The following is an 18682-nucleotide window of genomic DNA, read 5'->3' as shown; positions in this document are numbered from 1 at the left end:
TTTTCATGGTATCAGAGCCTGGTTCGTGCTAAGGGCTGAGCTGCAAGCAAGAGAACCACAGGAAGCGGTACGAGGGTAAGAGCTGCAACTACTCTTCCCTATTGTGTTGGTGACTACACCCTTGTCGGGAGCTCTACGGGAGGCACCGGCAAACGATCTCCGATTGAGGAGCTTTCTTCGCGGGAGTAAAGCTATAGGGCAACTATACAGTCCTTTGGACTAATCTTTTCGGGCCGAAAACGCGTTTCGGGCGCGTCTGGACCTCCGTTTTTCAGAAAGCAGGCGATTTCGAGCACTGCGGGTAAGTCATCGATTCTCTGCAGAACTTTGTTTTAAGAACTGCAGGAAGACAGATTGACTGTGCAGACACTGTGGGTGCTGCAAAGAGGTCTACAGTTGCCAGTGGGTGTATGTATGCACATTGAAGTCACTGGTTGTGACATTTGAGTGGAGTGCAGTACCGCTGTGCAGAAAATACAGCATTTGTGCAGAAAAAAACCAGAGTGCAGTTTCTGGTAAAATTGTGTGTTTGGCAAGATGTCTAATGATGGCATAACACAGATTGTGGCTGAGAAGCTGGATAAGAATAACTTCCATGCTTGGAGGTTCAGGTTGACGAATTTCCTGATGGGAAAAGGCTATTGGGACTACATAGAAGGTGAGCATGAAGAGGCACCGGAGATACCGGATATAAATCCGACTGCTGCAGATGTGAAAGAGTTTAAAGACTGGAACCAAGGAGCCAGGAAAGTAATGTATTGGCTTTCCATTAGTATACAGGACACCATGATTGGGCACATTCAGGATGCCAAGTCCCCCAAGGAGGCGTGGGATACCTTGGTAAAGCTTTATGAAACAAATACCAAGGCTCGTAAGATACAGTTGAAGAATGAACTTCATACTGTGGAGAAAAAGAGCATGTCTGTGAATGACTATGCGTTGAAGATAAAGGGCATTGTGGAATCCCTTGCATCTATTGGTGTGTCAGTAGATGATGATGACAAGGTGGAAGTCTGTCTACGTGGTCTCGGGCCACAATACAAGGCGTTCAAGACGTCTATTCAGACTCGGGAAAACATTCCCAACTTTACAGATTTGGTGTCTATGCTGATTATCGAAGAGAAGAACTTGGGTGAAGACCAACAGTCTTCACAAAGCAAAAACAGTTCAGAGCAACAGGCCTTCTACACGAGTTCAGGAAGAGGACGAGGTAGAGGAGGCCGTGGACGCGGTCAAGGAGGTGGCCGAACAGGTAATCAGAATTATGGCCAGCAGCAGCAACAACAACAACAGTCCCAGAATCAACAACAACAACAACACGCAAGTGGAAGAGGCAAATTCAGAGGCAGGGGGAGTCAAAGAGGCCGTGGAAATTGGCAAAGGCAATATAATGATGCACGTGAATGCTACTATTATGGTAAGCCAGGACATGTGCAGTCAGAATGTTATAAGAAGCAGGCTGACATGCAAAATGGGAAAGTGCAGCAAAACAACTATGCATCCTCAAGCAGAAATAATGAGGACAATGAAAGGTTGTTTGTTATGCAGCATGTTGTAAATGCCATGTCTGAAAATGTTGATGCAGCACAAAAGGATAATGTATGGTATATGGATTCAGGCGCTTCGAACCACATGACGAGTCATGGGGAGTGGTTCAAGGAGATGAAGAACCCGAAAAGACCAGGTTTTGTGGAAACAGGGGATGACACTGCTCATCCAATTGCCCACGTTGGAGATGTGCCATTATCTATGCAGGATGGCAAAGTGAAGTACCTTGCAGATGTACTTCATGTACCGAACATAACAAAGAATCTGGTTTCAGTTGGCCAGATGATTGAGCAGGGTTTGCAGGTTCGGTTTAACCCTGATGGGTGTTATGTTGAAGATTTCAAAGACAAGTGCAGGTTGGTTGCAAAAGGCAACAGAGTGGGCAGAATGTTTACGTTGGATGTAGACATGCCTGAAATGAGTGCTGCGATGTTTGCAAATGGTTCAGGAGTTGTTGCAGACACAGACATATGGCATAAAAGAATTGGACATGTAAATGTGCAGAGATTGAAGTCTATGCAGACAAAAGGAATTGTGACAGGGCTGCCAAAATTTAAAGTGGAAGGTATGCAGAAAATCTGTGAAGCATGCCAATTTGGGAAGCAAACAAAGCATGTGTTTCCACGTAACAGATATGTGAGCAGAAATGCACTAGATGTTGTGCATTCAGATGTATGGGGTCCTACGAAGACCGTGTCTATGGGAGGCTGCAGGTACTATGTCACTTTCATTGATGACCACACAAGGAAAGTGTGGGTATATTTCATGAAGGAGAAGAGTGAGGTGTTCACTCACTTTCAGAATTTCAGAATTTTGGTTGAAAAGCAAACAGGAAAATATGTAAAGTGCCTAAGGTCAGATGGAGGGGGAGAGTACTTCTCCAATGAGTTCTCTGAATTTTTGAAGAAGAATGGAATTCGGAGACAGTATACATGCAGATACACTCCGCAGCAAAATGGAGTTGCTGAGCGGAAAAACAGGCACATTGCTGAGATTGCGTGGGCATTGATGGAAGAGAAAAATATGCCGCATTGCTATTGGGCTGAGGCTGTTTCTACAGCAGTATACATCATGAACAGGACTCCAACTGCAGCCATACATGATGTAACTCCAGAGGAGAGGTTTACTGGCAGAAAACCAGATTTGTCTCATCTGAAAGTTTTTGGATGCATTGCATATGTGCATGTGCCAGATGAGCTGAGAACTAAGCTGGATCCGAAAGCTGAAAAATGTGTGTTTATTGGATATTCCCTTGAGCAAAAGGGATACAGGTGTTATAACCCTGCTACACGTGAGTTAAGGGTAAGCAGGGATGTTGTCTTCGATGAGATGAGCAGCTGGTATGTTGCTGAAAAAGAAGCTGTTGGGGCTGATGTGAGTGGAAGTGTGGTTGCACAGAATGCAGGTCAGCAATCACAGTCTTTGAGTGGACCAGGAGAGTCCTCATCTAGTGGGTCTACTGATAGACCATGGAGTGGCAGGCTGCGTCATAATACCAGCCCTGCAAATGTGATTAGTACATCACGTAAAGGAAAAGAGAAAGTGGTTGAGCCCCTTGGTATGCCTGACATTTCTGCAGGGCATTCTCATGTTGATGGAGAGTCTAGTGGCTCAGATATGAGCCTTGATGAGGAGCTTGGGATCCCAGCTATGAGAACACCTGGTGTAAAGAAGGCTATGGAAGCCATGAATGAAAAGCTGCGAAGATCAGGGAGAGTGAAGAACCCTGTGCAGAGATTTACATATGATGGTTATGTGGCACATCACTATGCATATATGGCAAAGGTTGTGCAAGTTGTTGAGCCCACATGCATTGATGAGGCTGTTGGAAATGTGAATTGGGAGAAAGCTATGGATGAGGAGATGGATGCACTATATGGAAATGAAACTTGGGACTTAGTGCAATTGCCTGAAGGCAAGAAAGCCATTGGATGCAAGTGGGTGTACAAAGTTAAACATAACAGTGATGGGAGCATAAACAGGTACAAGGCTAGATTGGTAGCCAAAGGATATGCGCAAACATATGGGATTGATTATGAGGAAACTTTCAGCCCAGTTGCCAAGATGGCAACGGTGAGAGTTGTGATAGCAGTGGCTGCGTCAAAACAATGGTCTTTACATCAGATGGATGTAAAGAATGCATTCTTGCATGGGGATTTGCAAGAAGAGGTGTATATGTTGCAGCCACCTGGTTATGAGGATGTGGGTCACCCCGAGCATGTTTGCAGGTTGAAGAAAGCCTTGTATGGCTTAAAGCAAGCACCAAGAGCATGGTCTGACAAGATTTCTGAATATCTTGTCACTATTGGCTTTCATGTAGCCAATGCAGATTTCTCGCTGTATGTGAGACATGGTGATAGAGGGGTTGTGCTTGTTGTCATCTATGTAGATGACTTGATCATTACGGGGGACCATGATGCAGAGATCTTTGATGTAAAGATCTTGCTTAGACAGAAGTTTGAGATGAAGGATCTGGGGGAGCTCAGATATTTCTTGGGCATTGAGGTGATTAGGTCACCACATGGTATTGGATTACTGCAGAGACAGTATGGCTTGGACATGTTGTCCAAGTATGGTATGACAGGCTGTAAGCCTATTTCTGTGCCATTGGATCAGAATGGCAAGTTGAGTGCAGATTCAGGAGAGATCTTGGAGGATCCTACTATGTACAGGAGCATAGTAGGAAGTTTGATCTACATGACGATCACCAGACCAGATTTGAGCTATGCTGTTGGGTTGGTGAGTCAGTTTATGCAGGTTCCACGGAAACCGCATTTGGATGCAGTGAGACGCATACTGAGGTATGTGAGGTCTACTCTGCATTGTGGACTATTCTATGAGACTGGGACAGAGATATGTGTACATGGGTACACAGATGCTGATTGGGCTGGTAGTATCTCAGACAGAAGATCTACCAGTGGATTCATGTTTTCTTTGGGGAGTGCTGCTGTGACTTGGAGCAGCAAGAAGCAGCCTACGGTTGCTCTATCGAGTACAGAGGCCGAGTACAGAGGAGCTGCTATGGCAGCATGTGAGGTAGCTTGGTTGAGGAAGCTACTTGCAGATTTGGGTCTATCGGTGGATAGACAAGTTGTCATTTTCTGTGACAACATTAGCAGTATACAGTTGGCCAGGAACCCAGTCTTTCATGCTCGTACGAAGCACATAGAGGTCCACTACCACTTCGTTAGAGAGAAGGTCTTAGCAGGAGACCTTGACCTTGTTTATGTCAGCACAGAGGATCAGGTAGCTGATATCTTCACCAAAGCATTGGGTACAGAGAAGCTCCGCAGATTCAGGGCTTCGCTTGGTGTACATGAGATGGAGTTGAGCTCGAGGGGGAGTGTTGAGATATCGAGCTCTAGTGAGGCGGTGGACACTGATGACCCGCCTGGGGGATAGGCCCCGCACTTACACCACTGGCATGGTTGGTGAGATCTTGGGTGATATGCGGCCAGTGGGATGACAGGCTGTGTGACAGCCACTCTAGAGACTGGCATAGTTATAGCGCCAGCTCATTTAGTCGGGTTCACACTATAGAGAACCCGTGTATGTATTTGGTTGAGTACCTTTCATATTGTGTGTACTCTTATTCTTGTATATGGTGTGTTGAGTGTTGAGTAGAGAAGAAGAAGATTTTCAGCCTCTCACCTTGTGTGTTCTCTATTAGGGTTTGTGAGTGTGTGTGTGTGCTTGCAAGAGCTCAAGCTCTCTTCCCCCCTGCATCTTTTCAAACACTAATTAGAATCTAACATTAATTAGATTTAAAACTAATTAGAGAGAGATAATTGTGTGTGAGAGAGAAAAGAGAAGGGGGTGTGTGGGTGTTTGAGAGAGAGAGAGAGAGAGAAACAGCCACCTGGCAGCTAACCTAAAGGCTTAGGTTATCTTTCATACATTATAATTAGATTGTACTTAAAAATAATTACATATAATAATATAATAATGTAACTAGATTGTTAAGTAACCTATGTTAAACCTATTGTAATTAAAATCTTAGGTTAGCTTTCATACGTTATAATTAGATTATACTTAACAATAATTAAATAATAATGTAATTAGATTGTATTTAACAACAGGTTTATCTTTAATTAGATTTTACTTAACAAAACAATAGGTTTAACATAGGTATCTTATATGCTTGCCTAATTAAAGATAAACAAATACTACACCTAGAATCACTACTTTCACAAGGAGCTTACCCCACAAGATCACTAAAAAATATGTAAGATAGCATGTACATGTTTTAATTTATTATGGAGTTACATAAATTATGCTTCTATAAGAATTTTCTAAGTTCAAAACTAAAATTTCTATCCGAAAGGGGTACTTTTATCATCTCCAAATTTATAAAAGGGTGTAAATATAAAAATCAATAGATAAGGGTTCATTCGATGACCCTTTAAATGCATGCATGCATGTACTATATGAATGCATTCATTGAATGCATGCATGCATTCAATGACCCTTTAAATACATGCATGTACTATATGAATTCATTCTAGGAGCTATTTAAATAATCCCTTGAATGTATGTGCATGTGTTATATTGAATGCACGTGCTACATGGGGTTTGTACATTTGCTATATGAATGCATGTGCTACGTAGGGTTTTTACACATGCTATATGAATGTACGTGCATGAGATATTTACATAGTGACCAACCCATGGCAGCTTACAACAATCTACAAATTATCAAATAAATATTATAAATCCAATTATACACATGACCAATTGGAGGTACCAAGGTCATCTATCACATGGCCAAGTGGAGGTACCTACATGACCAATTTTCTTTCCTATGGATCTAGAAGTAGTAATTGCATATAAATATAGGATAAGGATGCACACTAAGGAGGTACATGAAGTATTAAGGTAAGTATCTCCTAGAACACCATAAGAATAGCCTCTATAATAGTAAGAAGCATCAACTAGTGGTTATAACACATGGTATTTACATAGAGACATGACTATTAAAAATAAGATATATAGTGGATATCCCAATGCCTATAGTCATGGTTCCTCAAGAGAAACAAAAGGCCAATACTAATCCCCAAGAGAAATAGTGGAGGACAGTCTAGTAAAAGAAATTAAGAGGTTTAGTTAAGGTCATTATAGAGCACTAGAAATGCCATCATGATTCCACAACAACAGCAAGAAGAGGCCAACACTAATCCGGATCACTCTTGCCATACACATGCATAGATAGGCCCAAGGGCCATTGTACCATGCAATATTGAGAGCATGGCTCTAGGAAACATAGGCAAATCTAGCTACCACACACAAGAAAATCTAGATTGGCCCTAGGGCCAAGCTACCATGAACAAATCTACACCATCTTTGTTGCTTATAGATTGGCCCTAGGGCCAATCTACTATAAGAGACGGTATTGCTTTGTTGATGGTAGCTTGGCCCTAGTGCCAATCTACTAGTAAAGAGGATGTAGATTTGTTCATGGTAGCGTGGCCCTAGGGCCAAGTTAGATTCTCTTGCAAGGGTCATTCTTGCCATGCACATGCAGAGATAGATCCAAGGGCCATTCTACTGTGCAGTCTCTAGAGAGAATGGAATTAGGGAACACAAGAAGCTACCACACACACAAGAATGTAGCTTGGCCCTAGGGCCAAGCTACCATGAACAAATCTACATCATCTTTTCTTGTATCTTTTTCCTAGGGACAATGTAGCAGCAATGATGGTGTTGCTCTAGTGTGGTAGCTTGGCCCTAGGGCCAAGCTACCACATCAAAGAGGAATTTGGTTTATTCTTGGTAGCTTGGTCCTACAGCCAGGCTAGATTATCTTACAAGGGTCACTCTATATTATCTTGAGTTCCCTAGGACCATTCTAAAGTACATCAAGATACAAGGGAGTACAGAATGGCCCTATGGAACACAAGATAATCTAGATTGGCCCTAGGGACAAGCTACCATGAGAAAATCTACATCATTTTGGCAGAAATATGTCCCTAGGGCCAATCTATCAGCAAACATGGTGTTTCTTTATTGTAGGTAGCACTACCAGCAAAGAGGATGTAGATTTGTTCATAGAAGGGCCAAGCTAGAATCTTTTGTAAGAGTAACTCTTACCATGCACATTAATAAATGGGCCCAAGGGACATTCTACCATGCAATCTTGAGAGAATGTCACTAGGGAAACACAAAAGAATCTAGCTTGGCCATAGGGCCAAGCTACCATGAACAAATCTACCAACAAAGATGGTGTTGCTTTGTTGATGGTTGCTTGGCCCTAGGGCCAATCTACCAGCAGAGATTATGTAGATTTGTTCATGGTAGCTTGGCCCTAGTGCCAAGCTAGATTCTCTTGCAAGGGTAACTCTTGCCATGCACATGTAGATATGGGCCCAAGGGCCATGCTCCCATGCAATCTTGAGAGAATGGCCCTAGGGAACCCAAGAAAATCTAGGGTGGCTACAAGGCATCAAGCATACTAAGAAGGAAGGAATGGTTGCCATAGTGCAACATGTGTATACCCTTGGAGACCTGTACATTCAAGGCTAACGACCAAGGTTTCCTTTAAATTATCTGTGTAACATAAACATAAACACAGCTTCAACAACATGCTAATATTGGATTTTTTGTTTCAAATATTCTTATCATTCTCCATTTTCTTATGTCTCTGTACAGATATTTTTCCCTCTAATTATGTTGAGGAACAACCACTCCAAAGCCTCACTCGAGTTTTCTATGCTATGCATGCATCCATTGGAGAGACAATGTTTGTATCTCAAAGACCAAGTGATCTTGACAGAACAATATCTTTTTCTTTTCTCACTCATATTTTGTAGATAAAAAACTAGGTTTATTTGGCAAGCTAGAAGAGATCCCCAACCTCCCTCTTAACAATCCCGAATGGCCCAAACCTGATGCTTGGACCATCTTATGCTTAAAGTTTAAGATGGTAAGTGATATCAAGACATCACTTAAGTTTTCAAAGGCATCTAGGTCAGTAGGGCTAAATTAGTTTTGTCCTTTACATGTTTTTGTGCACATGTTCAATTCCATGCCAAAGCACCAAACAAAAACAATGTATATTTATAAGGAGGTATGGTCTCACCTCATTCAAGGATTACTAGGAGAGGGTTGGGAGGTTAATGAGGGGTCACATCAAGGTGATGTGTACAAGTGCAATGTAGTAGATTCTATAGTGTCTTTTAAGTTTTTGAAGGCACGCTCTATTTTGTACACGCGTCTGTACTACGAAAGATGGATGCAAAAGCACGGGACATGGATCCCACTTCAAGCCTCAGAAGAAGAAAGTATGCCTATTGAGGTAGCTATGATGATGCAAAATGGATGGATTGAGTGAGCGACAGCAAGCAAGCATTGGAGCCTAGCAGACCTGCGTCAACACTTTAGCATCATGGGCTTTGACAATGTGGAAGAGTCAAGTTTCAAGTTGATGAGAAGAAAGGTATATCTGATTCCACTACATGTCTAGAATTAACCCTTACACTTTCTGGTTATTGTGCCACTTTCTATATTTTTACAGATTGGGAAACGTAAGGAGGGGACAACCATGGTCTTAGAATCATGGCAAATGGGGGACCTTAAATTTTCAGCACAGCAGCAAGGTGCATAGCTCTATAAACACATAGTAGGCATGTGGAAGAGCTTGAAGATGAACTGAGTATATGGGAAAATAATCTCTGTTTTGATGCACGTGAGGGGCAAGAGTTTCAGGATCGAGGTGAAGGCAATGACAAGCTTTCAAGTCAACAAGGAGATGGAGATCAACATGAAGTAAATGTCACAAGAGGGGCAAAAAATGAAGCATTATAACAATTTTAGATTAGATGACATGCTTGTAATTTTGTAGCAGGCTCTTTTTTAACCAATCTTTATGTAATTGAAATCTTAACATTTTTGCAAACTGTAATTTTTTTTGTCTAGTGGTCTACTATGAAAAGGCCAAACTTTAAATTTTAACTATAAATAGCCAAAGGTGCCTTCTTTCTCATTTTCATGCGATAGAAACCAGGCACGAGCTCACACTATCTCTTTGCATTCACATGGCTACCCACTTTGACAACTTCTGTGAGTTTCTTCCCACCACCCTATGGGCGGGCAAGAGCGAGCTCTTTGTCATGTTCTCTCATGAAGTCGACTTTGAAAAGTTGCTCGCCCTTGCGTCCCAACATTATGAGACATAGATTGCATACATGGAGCAATACTTGGCTCCCCGCTCCATCTCCTTTTCCCATTGCCCCAAATTAAACCCAATGATCGATGGGTGCCTGTTGAGCTGCTTAAGTACATTCAACAATATGCCCGCCCCTACATCCAGTGCCTTGAATGCTTCATCGACATCTACATCCCCGCAGGAGCTTATTGTACCTTCAATAAGCAGGAGGTGAAGAGGTTGGGGAAGGAAAATTTAGGAACTAGGTTCCTCTCATGGCTCACCACTTTTGCATTCCTCTCATCAGGATGAGGATGAGGAGGTAGAGATGCCTGCATTGCAGTTGGCAGGGTATTTGAGGGATGACAAGGAAGTGAAGGCAGTAGGAAACGAGTGCTAGTGTGGAAGAGCAGCTTGCATCAGAGCACTTTCCAGAGGGTGCATAATCTGCAGCTGAATAGCCCACTGTAGTAGAAGATACGGGGCCATCTTCCACACACGAGGAATGGATGAATGCTTGGGCATTATATGCATGAGGTGGACCTTGATACGTCCAACCTCGGTCCTCACCTAGAATGTTTTGACCAACCCAATCGTACTGCTCATCATCGGCCTCTCTGTCTTGATCTCTGGGGTGTCTGCATTGTGGGGTCTTCTTCACATGCTTGCTCCCACTAGAAGGGCCTGTAAATGTGTGCATTGGTGTTGATGTGGGAGGAGGGTTGGACTCTGGTGATCCCATTGGGCATGTTCTAGAATCGAAGGGGTGACTCTCTTCCGTGGTGTCGCCAGTATGTGGTCGTTGGGTTCCTTGCACTGTGTTTCGTGAAGGTATGGTAACAAGTGCAGTGTTCATGGTGCGTGCCATATCCATGTATGACTATGCTAATGTGGTGATGTGTTGGTGTCCTTACGTGGGTGTCTACGTAGATCTTGAGCTCAAGCTCTCTAAAAAAAGTGGAATGAAAATGAAGTGAGAGAAGAAACTATTAATAGTTTTTTTTAAAGGGCAAAAAAAACCTAACTAAACTTATTTTCTTAGCCTTATTACATGTAGATTTATGCTGGTGCGTGCACAATCCAATGCCTCCCTTGTCTCCTCATGTGTGCACACCAAGCACCATGCCTGGGGAGCAATGGGCTGCAACCATTAAAGCCGCGCATGACTTTTTGCAGCCTTGCATGCCTCTTGCACAAGCTTAGATTGTTGGGCTCGCTCCTCCCTAACCAATACCCTTCCAAAGGTTGTGCGTGTAGATAGTTTGTACATGTTCCTCCTGCCGAAGCTCCACCTCCATGTCTTGTATTTTTGAAATAAGCCCCTCTTGCTTTATAATGTGATTTCTCCATCCCTTGGGTACTCCACATGGAGAATATGGGTTTGCCAAGCTCCACTTGTAGTCAATCTTTTGCAATATCCTAACAAGCCAAGCTCTCCTTTCACCAACAAATTGCATAAAAGATGATAAATTGCAGAAAGGAGGGTTTGCTCTTAATGGAGGGTCAACTCGATAGAGATGCCCATCAACCCAAAGATCTACATTTTTCTCCTTAGCTATTCTACGAGCTTGGACAGATTGTGAATTAGTAGGATGGGTTTTTTTAGAGGTGCCATACTCTTCAGGAATACGAATGTGTAAATCAACCTTCCATTTTCTAGCTTCACAAGAGGCTACACACACAGCTTGCAAAGGCTCCATAGCTAAGCAGAGGAAGAAGCTAAAGCAAAGAGATCCTCATAGGGGAGAGAGAGAGAGAAAGAGAGAGAGAGAGAGAGAGGGAGTGAGAGACTGTTAAAACTTTGCTGTTGTTTGCAGGTTTAACACAAATCCATTTTTCTAAGTAAAAAATTGATATTTTTGATATACAAATATACTTGCATGGAGTTTTCATCAATAAATTACATTTATGAGAAAATTTAAAAAACAATAATTTTTGGGGTCCCCACAATTTTGAGATCTCATGGATGTAGTGGTTCCTGAATATAGCAGTTAGTTATGTTTATGGGGTTGTGGGGACCTGACAGTTAGTTATGGATGTACTGGCTCCTGACAGGCTTCTGATGTGACCCTTGAATTACAAGCTTTTTGGAGAAAAAACTTTATTTTCATCATACATATTGATTGGGTGGTGTTTTTTCAACCTCAAAATGTAAAAAATTAAATAATTAAAAAAAATCACTTGTTGGGGTCCACCTAAATATGAGAATGTTTTGCTGATGTGGAAGGGAGATATGGTGGGAATTAATGAGAAAGGAGATTTCAAACTGACAAGAAAGATTCAATTTGTAGAGAGTGAAGATAAAAAATTCAAAAAGTATGAGAAAAGTCAAAAAGTAAGAGAGAGAGTATGAGAATATTCCCTTTAAAAAGTGAAACTAGGGGGTATGGCTGATGTGGAAAGGCAAAAAATAGGGGTCATCATAGCCTTTGTCTCCCTTAAGCCCATATTTTTAAGCTCTAATCTCTTAAAATTAGGAATCCTTATCAGGAGACCCTTTTTGGGTCCAAAAAATTCCTAATGTCTCCCCCAAAGAATGGTCATTCCTATGACCAATTCTCTATTCAAATGATGCTTCTCATGGAGTAATTCTCAATTCTAAAATCAAACTCTATGCTAGTCAAGCTAGAGGCTAAAGAAATGGCTTTTTAATGCTTTTATGTTACATAAATTATGATTTAGATCCATAAATTGGATTTAGATCTATTGATAGTTAATCTATCATAATGATGTTACTAAGTTTTATTATGGAAAATTTTCTAAAAAATTAATACATAAATCATTTTTATGCATAATGTGAAAAGAGTACTTCCTACCATATTCGAGGATTAGTCATTCTATGCTAAATGAGTAATTTTCATCACATCCATGGAAAAATAATTTTTAATGTTTATGCATAAATAGTTAATTAGAGAAAAAGAGGAATTATTAGTAATTTCATTTTTATGAGATAAAAGAGGAATTCCCATGATAATGAAGATCCATGTATTCCAATGGAGAAAGAGAAAATAATGGATATTTTATTTAAAATTAAAGAAGACATTTAGATAAATTATTTTATGCATGAATAAATTTAAATAATAAAAGAGGAATTCCCATCATATTTGGAATTCAATCATTTCAATGGGAAAAGTGGAATTCTTGTCATATTTGGATTCATGGATATTTTTTATTCAATTTTAAGAGAAATTTTAGTTAAATTTATTTTTTATGCATAAGAAAAAATTAAATGATAAAAGATAAATTCCCATCATATTTGGAATTCAATCATTTAAATGGAAAAAGTGAAAATTATGTCATATTAGGATTAATGGATATTTTATTTAATTTTTAAGAGAAATTTTAGTTAAAATTATTTTATGCATGAATAAATGTAAATGATGAAAGAGGAATTACCATCATATTTGGAATTAAATCATTTAAATGGAAAAAGTGAAATTCTTGTCATATTTGGATTAATGGATATTTTTATTCAATTTTAAGAGAAATTTTAGTTAAATTTATTTTTATGCATTAAAAAATTTTAAATGATAAAAGAGGATTTTCCATCATATTTGAAATTCAATCATTTAAATGCAAAAAGTGAAATTCTTATCATATTAAGAGTAATGGATATTTTATTTAATTTTTAAGAGAAATTTTAGTTAAAATTATTTTATGCATGAATAAATTTACATGATGAAAGAGGACTTCCCATCATATTTGGAATTCAATCATTTAAATGGAAAAAGAGGAATTCTTGGTATATTTGGAATATTGAATATTTTTATTTAATTTAAAGAGAAATTTTAGATAGATTTATTTTATGATAAAAGAGGAATTCCTATAACATTTGGATTGCACTCAATAAATTAGAAAAAGAGGAATTTTAAGCTTATGGATAATTGTATTTAATTAAAAAAAGAATTTTTATGATATTAAAGTAGAGAAAGATTGAATTATTTTTTAATAACAAATTTAGAGGAGTTTTCACCATAATTCCACCTAGGGAATTAAGGTTGAGAAATTAAATGGTAGAAAGAATATCTCTAGATATTCTATTTGGTTAAATCATTAAATTGGTACTTATCCAAAAATAGATGTTTATCTGAAGAAAATCCTTATTAGAACTAAACTGAATGATTTTGGTTAGACTACGAGAGGGACGGACAGTAAACCTACTTCTGTATCTTTCGGTATGAATCAAGCACCAATTCAAGTTCCTAAATACAAAGAATAGACCACCATTGAATTAAACTAGTTTTCCTTTGACCAAAATCACCAAGAATCTAGCTGGACAATTAGTCAAATGATGGGTAGATTACCTTCATGAGAGATCAAGGATTCTCATTATGAAATTGGGAAATTAAGGAAAAAGGGGTTTTGTGGAACCAATCTCAAACTGGGAATTTTACTTGCCTCTGTTTTTCATTTAAATGACTGTTTTACGCCAGAATGCTAGAGGAAGCATTTGGCATGTGTTTTACTAAGAGGAGGTTCGTTGTTGCAACAGCTCGGGAGGAGTCGTCGAGGGACATCGCTCGTGGCAAAGCTTGCCGAGGTCTTGACCAGTCTCGGTGTACGGTTAAAATGGTGCGCTTCCGGTACGATGGGCGAGGACTGACGAAGCGGTCCCTGAGTGAAGTGCTAGGAAACCTAAGGAGGATCTTAGAGGGTTCTGACTAGGTGATGCACGGGCTCACAGTTGCTAGGACACCCATGCGTGCGTCGAGGAAGATTCGGATGGACTAAAGAGAAAGATTTTTGTGAATCAGATTTTGATATTGGATCTCGTTGGTTGGCCAGCTGGTCTTCAACGGAGAGTCCATATGACATATTTTATAACACAAAGGATTCAAAATTTTAGAGGATGATAATCAGTAATATTATGATTTCTATTGAAGGATTGTTTTAAAGATAACCGAATCTGTTATAAATGGCAATTTCATATCAGGTGTGTATGTGGAATTTCTACCTTAATTTTTGCATGAAACGTCGGCTAGGGGACCTGGAAACTCTTTTCCTCGGTGCCCAGGTAAAACACAACCAAATCTTTATAAAGGAATCCCACCAATACAGTGGTCGGGTGGTTGGCTAACCCATGGACCGAAGGCTGGATCGGAGGATTTCTGCGATACCATTAAGATAAGATTAGTTGCGTTAGTTAGATTAAGTCCCAAGAAGACCCTTGTTCTATGGGAGGGAATCAACGGCGGCTGTGCCTTGTTAAATAGTAGAACAAATGGTCCAATCAATCATGTTGGCTTTTTCTATTGTGAGTGATGCAGCACAAGAAGGACAAATGGTCCAATCACTCACATATGCAATAATATATAGCTCTATAGTAAGGACTAGCATCGTCCAATAAAGGACTACTAGTCTAAGCTAAAGTGTGGAGTAATCCCTAAGTTTGAACTAAAGCATGCACAAATAGCATACACAATAATATCTCTCTATAGTAAGGACTAGCACCATCCAATAAAGGACTACTAGTCTAAGCTAAAGTGTAAAGTAATCCCTAAGTCTAAACTAAAGCATGCACAAATAGCATACTAATGTAAATCAAGGACAACCATCGCCCAATATCAAGGACAAGATGTCCAATCCGTACAATGTACTCTATATGCGAAATGCAGACTGTGTTGTCTGTATTAAGGGCCCAAACAGTCCAATAATAGGACTAATAGCCCAATCTACAAGCAGCACAAGGATTTGCTCAGGGATAGCACCTACCCAAGTTACCTAAACATGGGCTCTCTATTTGGGAGAAGCACCCTCTAGTGTGTCGCTACTATGAAAACAAGAGATGTGACACCATGAAGTTCCTTTATAGATTTAAATAATAGCCCACCGGGCTTTTTCTATTTCTGGCGAGCCCGCTAGGAAATATAAAAGGCCCGACGGGCCCATTGGGAAACAAAAAAAGCTCGATGGGCAATATAATAACCTTGACGGGCTTTACCTGTATTCCAAGTCAAATACTGATAATATTAATACAACGTTAATTTTATGTGCTATTGTCAAAAGTTAATAACTTATTGACGCGTTTATAATTACGTCAGTGAAATCCCTGGTACCCATATAACTTTGGACCTAAGAACTAGGCTTCATGTTGATACTATGGTAAGTTAATAGGTTTCATTGTTGCCACCTTAGGTGAATTTGCAGGTGTGTCATTTGAAGCCCATTTTGGGCTTTGAAATTCCCTTATACAGACTCTAGACAAGAGTCAACTAAACAGATGGTGTTCATAAATGGTTGGAGGCTCCAGATAAGTGTTCGAAAAAAAGCCGAGTTTAGTGTAGCTTGCACCTGGAAAACACGTTCAAATTTAAAACTTTAAAGTACAAATACCTCCAAATTTTGAGAAGTTATAAAACAAAAACCTTCAGATTTGGAAATTTTCCTTTTGGAAATTTTCCTTTATAAATAATTTGACAATTTTTACACGGAGGTTTTCCCAACTTTTTTTCCGAACACTTGTGGAGATATATCTCGCTGGAACGTGAAACATGCTTGCAGACTCGGTCATCACATTGATCACAATTCAAAGCGAGTAAGGTGCGCATCTGCCCTCGGCCCTGGCGACTGCTTTTGAACTTTGCAGGTGAAACATGCTTGCAGATGCGGTCATCACAATTTAAAGCGAGTAATTTGCAACTCCTTTTTTGTAAATCGATAAAATTTATAAGTTTTTAGTTCTAAAGACCAGTCAATAATAAGATTTTAAATAGGAAAACCATTGTACTCCAGCTTGTCTTTTTTTATTAGTGGGTGGGTACAGTGTTATTCTCTAACATTGATTATGGGCCCTCTCTTTTGAAGAGGCATCATAAGCCTCACCCTTCCAATTTCAAGAATTACCTGTAAACACAACTCTTAACTATATTGGGTTTTACTATATGCCAGTTTTATATTAAAAAATCATTCCTTCAAATACTTAAAATCTTAGCCAGTTTTGCTAAATTCCAGTTTTCCTAAATTCTGGTCATGTGATGTGAAATACAGATTCCATTACAGTAGATTAAGTGATTTTCCTAAATTACAGTTTTCCTAAATTCTGGTCATGTGATGTGAAATACAGATTCCATTACAGTAGATTAAGTGATTTTCTTTTGTAAAACGATAGCTAGGCAATTATCGAGCTCCAGTCGAATAGCTGATAGAGCGTTCATATCCAGCAGGGGTGAGTTCAATGTTCACCGCTTCCCCTAAGTAAGGGAGTGAGTTCAATACTCCACCACCCATCCACCCACCCACCCAATCCAGAAGTAAGGTTTGTGTATAAAATCTTCATAAGAAGGGGGGGACTAATCAACCAGATATTGCCTAGTGAGTAAGGTTTGTGTATAAAATTTCACAATACAAGGGGTAATCAACCAGATATTGCCTAGTGAGTAAGGTTTGTGTATAAAATCTTCATAATACAAAAGGGGCGGAGGGGGACTAATCAACCCTTGTGAGCTCCCATCAACATGTGCCATTTTCTTGTGTTGTGCTTTGCTTAAATATATGATGATCTACAGTTTCTGAAGGCATCCATGAAGACTACAAATGGCAATGCGACAGAGTTCTACAGATCACCTGGTTACACCGTGTGTTTTACCTTGCCTTTCCTTTCGTACATGATCCGATAAGCAGGCTCCCACTAATAAGGACCTGCGGCCCTCCTGTATAGTTGCTTTCGAAAGACTCCTCACCTACCCTAATCACTTAGAGGCTGTGAATGATGGAGCCCCGGCAGCCGCTTTGGTTTCATCCGCATCACGCCTTTTGGATCGCTTCACATGCACTCAGCTATAAGTAAGTGGTATAATATAGAGAGTGAGGGCAGGGATTTTGGCATGGGTTATTCAAGTCAACATGTAATTATGGCCAGCTTTTGGCCGGCTTTCCAAATAGTATTATTCATGTTGGTGCTCATTTGCCATGCCGCCTCAACTCCGGCACGAAGTAGTGATGGGTGCCCCTCGGTTGTGTTTGCGTTTGGGGACTCTCTCTCGGACACAGGCAACCTCGTGAGAACATGGAACCCGGCCTTCCTATCACCGTCTTTCCTTCCCTATGGAAGAACCTACTTCAAAGCTGGGGCGCAACGCTTCTCGGATGGTCGTTTAATCATTGATTGTATAGGCAAGTAGACGTTGCATTTGGTATTACTGCATCACGACACCTGCACAAGTATATCAAGGCGGTGTTAATTCTCTAACAAGTACATATTTTGTTTATTTGTGTGTGTGTGGGGGGGGGAGGGCTATGGTGTTGCAGTGCAGTCGCTGGGCCTCCCTTTCTTGCCACCTTTCTTGGACTTTGTCGGGACGGACTTCTCTCACGGTGTAAACTACGCAGTGGGCAGCGCAACAGCTCTCAATTACTCCTACTCTGTAGAGCTTGGGACTATCCCTTATACCACCTGCACACTAGACGTTCAATTACAATGGCATCGGACCTTCTTGCAATTTGTGGAAGCAGGTACACACTTCTCACAGTCCAGTCTGAGGATAATTTTCTAAGCAAGAACATGGGTTGATAATGCTTGTAGAGAAATCATATTATAACCTACTGTATAACCAGCAAAAGCCACATATTGGTTAATATTTATTTTACTTTTAGGTTTGAAAGGAGGCGTGACCACTTTCCCGGATCCATCAACTGTAGCGGAAGCTACTTGCTTCATAGAAATCGGTGGAAATGACATTTCTGGTTTGGTCGTGGCCGGATTTACACATGCAGAAATCATGAACTTGCCGATACTATCCGGGTAATTTGTGCGAAATCAATTTCTTAATCTCAGCTCATTAATGCATGCATCAAGCCCACCTGCACTCGCCCGCTGGTGCGCGATGCAGCTGCAGCTGACTGATACTCTAATTAATTTTATTTCAATTTTGCATCCGCTCATTAATCTCTAATTAATTATCGTGAAGTTCTTGTACGACACGGGTGTAGGCATGATGGGATGCAGCCCCAACATCAAGTATTTTGCCGGCCGCGGACAATCATTGGACAATCATC

At 40.3% G+C, this 18682-nt stretch overlaps 1 protein-coding gene across 1 annotated transcript; it reads left to right on the top strand.

Moving 5' to 3' along the window:
- The first annotated feature begins 17535 nt into the window (after nucleotides 1-17535).
- On the top strand, nucleotides 17536-18432 carry LOC147612269 (GDSL esterase/lipase At1g28570-like). The gene is made up of 3 exons (XM_086783884.1): nucleotides 17536-17800; nucleotides 17936-18139; nucleotides 18281-18432. The coding sequence occupies exons 1-3, from the start codon at nucleotides 17539-17541 to the stop codon at nucleotides 18430-18432; spliced, it is 618 nt and encodes a 205-aa protein (XP_086640010.1). The 5' UTR covers nucleotides 17536-17538.
- Nucleotides 18433-18682: the final 250 nt, after the last annotated feature.

The sequence above is a fragment of the Cibotium barometz genome, chromosome 46 (assembly GCF_041138505.1).
Source record: "Cibotium barometz isolate CiBa-2024 chromosome 46, ASM4113850v1, whole genome shotgun sequence".
NCBI lineage: Eukaryota > Viridiplantae > Streptophyta > Polypodiopsida > Cyatheales > Cibotiaceae > Cibotium > Cibotium barometz.
The sequence above is the reverse complement of the archived record's forward strand: the minus strand, read 5'-3'. Positions and strand labels throughout refer to the sequence as shown.

Coding starts and splice junctions, on each gene's coding strand:
- LOC147612269 (XM_086783884.1), top strand. CDS start 17,539: ATGGCCAGCTTTTGGCCGGCTTTCCAAATAGTATTATTCATGTTGGTG. Junction 17,801..17,935: donor TTTAATCATTGATTGTATAG/GCAAGTAGACGT, acceptor ATGGTGTTGCAG/TGCAGTCGCTGGGCCTCCCT. Junction 18,140..18,280: donor CTTGCAATTTGTGGAAGCAG/GTACACACTTCT, acceptor TTTTACTTTTAG/GTTTGAAAGGAGGCGTGACC.